The sequence below is a fragment of the Palaemon carinicauda genome, chromosome 9 (genome assembly GCF_036898095.1).
Source record: "Palaemon carinicauda isolate YSFRI2023 chromosome 9, ASM3689809v2, whole genome shotgun sequence".
NCBI lineage: Eukaryota > Metazoa > Arthropoda > Malacostraca > Decapoda > Palaemonidae > Palaemon > Palaemon carinicauda.
In genome coordinates this window covers 71,932,584-71,937,583 of record NC_090733.1, presented here as the reverse complement: position 1 = coordinate 71,937,583, position 5,000 = coordinate 71,932,584, and the positions used below count along the sequence as shown (strand labels likewise).

At 47.4% G+C, this 5,000-nt stretch overlaps 1 protein-coding gene across 3 annotated transcripts in view; it reads left to right on the top strand.

The window, feature by feature from the left end:
* INPP5E (Inositol-3-phosphate synthase) overlaps positions 1-5,000 on the top strand; it is a 405,071-nt gene that overhangs the window by 206,620 nt on the left and 193,451 nt on the right. For all 3 annotated transcript variants that reach the window (XM_068380074.1, XM_068380073.1, XM_068380075.1), the window contains one exon: positions 595-706. In XM_068380074.1, the coding sequence (XP_068236175.1) occupies positions 595-706 (112 nt within the window). The remainder of the gene's footprint in view (positions 1-594; positions 707-5,000) is intronic.

Below are 5,000 nucleotides of genomic sequence, written 5' to 3'. Positions count from 1 at the left end.
TCAACTGGGCTCCACAAGGCGCTAGAAGAGTTGAAAGACCAAGCCTACATGGCTTAGGACTATGAAACATGAAGTAGGAGATGATAAATGGAGAAGTATTGAATTGAAAGCTTGAGATAGGGACTCTTGGTGAAATCTAACCGAGTCCCTTTGTGTCAATAGGCATAGGAGGAGATGATGATGATGATGATTCTTTTAATGGTATATTTTCATTGTTTTACTTTTTAGGTAATATTAATCATCCTTTATCATACGTCATTATTATTGGTTTATGTTATAATGAAAATGTATTTGCTTTAATTTCAGTTATACTATATTAAGCAAATTTGGTCTTTTTCAAACAATATTATGACCAACATATATATATATATATATATATATATATATATATATATATATATATATATATATATATATATGTATATGTATATATATATATATATATATATATATATATATATATATATATATATATATATATATGAAAACATGAAATCTCTTTGATCCAGTGGTATCTAATTTCTGCTCTATTTATAATTTCATATATATTACAAAGTATTGTGTTATTGCAATATTATTTATTATCATTTTCAGGTTCGATTGCAAGCTACAATTGGTCCTTCTCATGTTCTTTTTACTTCAGCCGTTTTTGGTGTCTTGCATTTAGTGGTATTCATGAGGAGGGATCTTGTCTGGTTTGCTTCAGGTGAGTTAAAAGTTATTATTTGTCCCAACACTAAAAGCAAACCCTCTTTTATTTATAGGGATATTACTTTTGGTGAAGCTGGAATACGAGTCTTTTAGTGAGGGTTAACCACCCACCAGGTAGTTAGCAGGAGGATGGTGAGTAGCCTGCCACCCTGCTCACTCACACACATGGGTTGAGTAACCACTTTTGCCTGTGGCTCGATGGAGAATGGATGTTGCCGCTTTCCGCCTCCAACTTAACTTGCCAATGTTGACCTAATTGCTTTTTAAGCTTTTTCTTTTTCAATGTAATTGTTTTTCCCCGTGACTGTCGTCATGCGGACATGTCCAGGACCTGAGGGTCGCTCCTGTGGGACTTTCATGACCTCTGTTAAGGTCTTGTATTAGTTGTGTCCGTCCTGCAGAGGGCGGCGCTGTGATCAGGACAATACCTGCCCTGTATGTTAGGAGTGGTCTGGTTTGGGCAACGGCACAAGAAGATGTCCAAGAGAGAGTCTTCGCCTTCGGGGTCTTCCTTGAAGTTGAAGAACCTCGCAGTTCTTCCTCGACCCCCGATCTCTTCTCGAAGCTCCTGCTCGATCTATCTCTCTTGGGGAACGATCAAGCAGAAGTGTAGACCGGCTAACATCAGGTCAAACTTGGGGTTTGATGGACAGGATATCTTCCCTTAGAGAAGCAGTTCGGCCCCTTCCTTAGGGCGAAGCCTTTTCCTTCTCTGATGTATTGCAGGTTTGGCTGTTGCTGGTTATGACCGGTCCCCTGTTGAAGAAGGCATTGCTGGAACTCCTTCAACTTGGTGCTAAGAGGAAGCATACACTGGCTTCCTCCGAGGTGGAGTCCTCTTCACCGATGAGTGCCGAAAAGTGTGACCCCCGGAGTGTCTTCTATCTTGATGCCGAAGGGTCCCATCTTTTGCCTTTGCTTGCACCTGCTGCTGCTGTTGTCGAAGACTGTGCTTCTCCCCATGCTGAGTTAACTCTTCCTTCGAGGGTGGAGCAAAGTCTGAGGCAGGTCTCCTATGGTGGGACATCTTTTTCGTCTGCGAGTGAGATCTTTTCAGAGACCCAGTTCCAAAGACCTTCCAGATGACATCATGTCTCTCCGTTGACACCCCCTCCCTATCAAGCAGGCCTCCTCTGCATAGGAACATCACTGCCACCGACAAACTCCTTACAAGGATCGTCACTCTTCTTCGCCCAGAAGCGTAGTCCTCCTCGACCCTCTAGATATTCTCCTTATCCATTTGTTAGGAGACATCTCTTTAGTTACTCCAAGGACCAACGATCTTTTCCCTTGCCTGCTAGATGTTCGCCTTCAGTTGCTTGTCTCTCGTCACCCTGTGACCGTCACTCTTCACCCCATGATCATCACTGTTCACCTCGCGATCGTCACTCTTCATCTCGGGATCGTGACTCATCACCTCCTGACTATCACTCCTCGTCTTGTCACTCACTAGCTTGAGATCGTCATTTGCAGTCTCTCGTCAATCTCCTGTTACTCGTTATTAACCAGCTGCTCGTTGTTTGCCAATTCACAGGCATTCACCCTCTGGCCATTCGCTGACTTCTCGTCGTTCACCAGCTTCTTGTCGTTTGCCAGCTCCTTGTCGTTTGCCAGTATCTCGGCGTTTACCAACTCGTCGTTTGCTAGACCTTGTGCTTTACCTTGTTGCCCTCCAGCCCACAATAGCCAATTGGATAGTCACTGTTTACCAAAGCGTGATCGTCACTCTCCCACTTTTAACTCCCTACAGGTTAGCTCGAGATCACCCCTCGCCAGCTCAGGAAAATCGACCACTGTATGATTGCCGCAGAGACAACACCCGATATCCTTTTCATGAGAGTTCACTCTCCTGCGTCTGTGATCTCCGTTCCATCAAGAGGAGCCTCCTGTTCGCTGGTATAGTCATGACTCTTCTCGCCCTAGGGAGACTTGTTCCCCAGGGCTAGGCCAGTTTCTACTGTTTCAGGTTTCAGAGCCTCCCTACCTGAGAGGGAGTATCCTTGTGCCCTTGGGGCCATCCACCTCCAAAGAACCTCCAGCATGGCAGACGCCCGGTCCTCTTCCCTTCCAAGAGGAAACCTTCAAAGATCCTGTAACCCTCCACGTTGAGGGCCTCTCGCTCATCCAAGCCTGAGCTAGAAGCCATGCTGTTGCTAATTGTACCAGGTAAGGAGCCTAATCTTACATCTTTTCAATCTTCTAAACCCAAACCTCCAACTCCCAGCCTTCCAAGGGATCTTCCGGTCGCCACTGCTTTTGGTAAGTAACCCCCTCTGTCTGACCCCAGACGGAAGTCCGCAGGGCCAGCCTAACATAGTCCTCCTTCCCCCAGGATTTTTGTCTCACCCTTCAAGAGGAAGCGGGGAGCATCTGAGACAGGTACAGAAGTCCATCAGGACTTCTCGCAGGTTCAATTGACATCAGTAATGACAACAAAAAAGAGGAGGATAATACATCCAACTCCTCCTCGGGGAGATACATTCCATCCACGTTTGAGCCAAGGCTCTCAGTGTTCGAGAGAGATTTAGTTAATGGAATCGTTCCACCTCTTTCCCGTTGAGGTAGTTCCCCCGAAAGTACGCCTAGTCTCCAAGAAGAAGAACCAGCTGGTCGTAGTTCCCTCGTCAAGAGAGGGATAGTCTTCCTCTATGAGGGAAGAATTCTTCAGACCTTCGCTCCTGGAAGAGTATCTTCCATCCCGCAGGGAGTCTAAGGATTCAAAAACAATCCCGAAGACCTCAGCCAGGTCATCAAGGCATCTGCAAGAGTTACCTCAGGGGGCTTCCCCGTTACCATCAAGGACGTTAGCAAGCGACGTGCCTTCCGCTGCCGTTCCTGACGACTTCGACCCACCCTGGGCTCCTATGAGTTAGAGCTCGTGTGGAAAACGACTATGACTATGAGGATGAATATCTCCTTAAGGCTGCAAGTCCTAAGCACACGGATGCTGAGCAGAGGGAGTCGAAACACGCCTTCTAGCAGGTCTTGGGCTGCATGAGGGCCATGAACAGGGTTGTCCAATCCAGCAATGACCCCTCAGGAGGGCGAAGACATGGTTCTGGACCATGTCTACGGCACTCAAAGACCTCCCAAGGCCAGTGCAGTTTTGCCCTGGTCTAAAGGTTTTGATGGGAGCCCAATGGGAGACATTTGCCCAGATCACCAGCTCCTCCAGTTCCTACCGTGCGGCCTCATCCTCCATTTGTGCAGCAGAGGAAATATTATTAGGGGTCCAACAAGCCCCTTCCGGCCCTGCCTCTCGACCACTCTATAGAGGCACTGACCTGAGGAGTCTCCTTTGAGGGATTCTTCGGACTCTTCGTCTCTTTCTCTGCGTCAGGGACCCTTAACCAAAAAAAGCTTGTGAAGTATGTGATACAGACGACTTCATGGCTAGATCTCTGGTTGGGATCTGTGGGACACCTCATCAAGACCGAAAACTGGTCCAAGGAGACCTCGAGAAAGTCGAAGGAAAACTTTCTATTGTTAGGAACCAGAACTATTGAATTCCTTTCCCACCAGTTAGTGAACTTATGGGTGAATACGATCCTTCAGTGAAGGGACTCGATAATAGACAGGTTCCACCGACAGGTCCGACACACAAGCTTAGGTGACAAGATTCAGTAACTCGTCTCTCGGTGGTTCCTTTCTGATTGGGTTGGAAGACATCCAGCGGGTGGCAGAGAGAGAGAGAGGAAGTCCAATCAGGACTCCCTTCTTCATAGGTCCTTCACATCTTGGTCCTATCAACCTCTTCTGCCACAGAAGAAGCAGCCACAGGTAACAAAACCACTGACAAATAGGACAGCGACGACTACTACTTCAACGTCCCAGAGGGTGTCAAAGAAACCCTTTCCAGCCAAGGAACAGAAGGGCTCTGCGTCCTCTTGTGGAGCCAAAGGAAGCAGAGCGAGTGGCCGTGGCCACAACCTCTAGTGCGGACAATCCTCCCACTTGTCCACCAGTCGGGGGATACCTGCTATGCCACTGGCAGAGGTGGCTGCAGCTCGGGGCCAAACTCTTGACAGTCTCCGTGATTCGTTCAGGGTATCATGTCACGTTCATTCGATCTCTCCCTCCACTGACTTGGGATCCAGTCCCATCAAACTCTTACATGAAGGGATCCGCGAAGAAGCTGGCCCTTCAGGCTAAAGTCCAGACCATGTTGGAGAAGGGCACTCTCCAAGAGGTCCTTGTTGTGTCCCTAGGCTTCTTCAGTCAACTCTTTCTTTTCTGACAAATTCCTTTCAGCATCGAAAACAGCAGAAACGGTCAGACAAGCGGGAAGA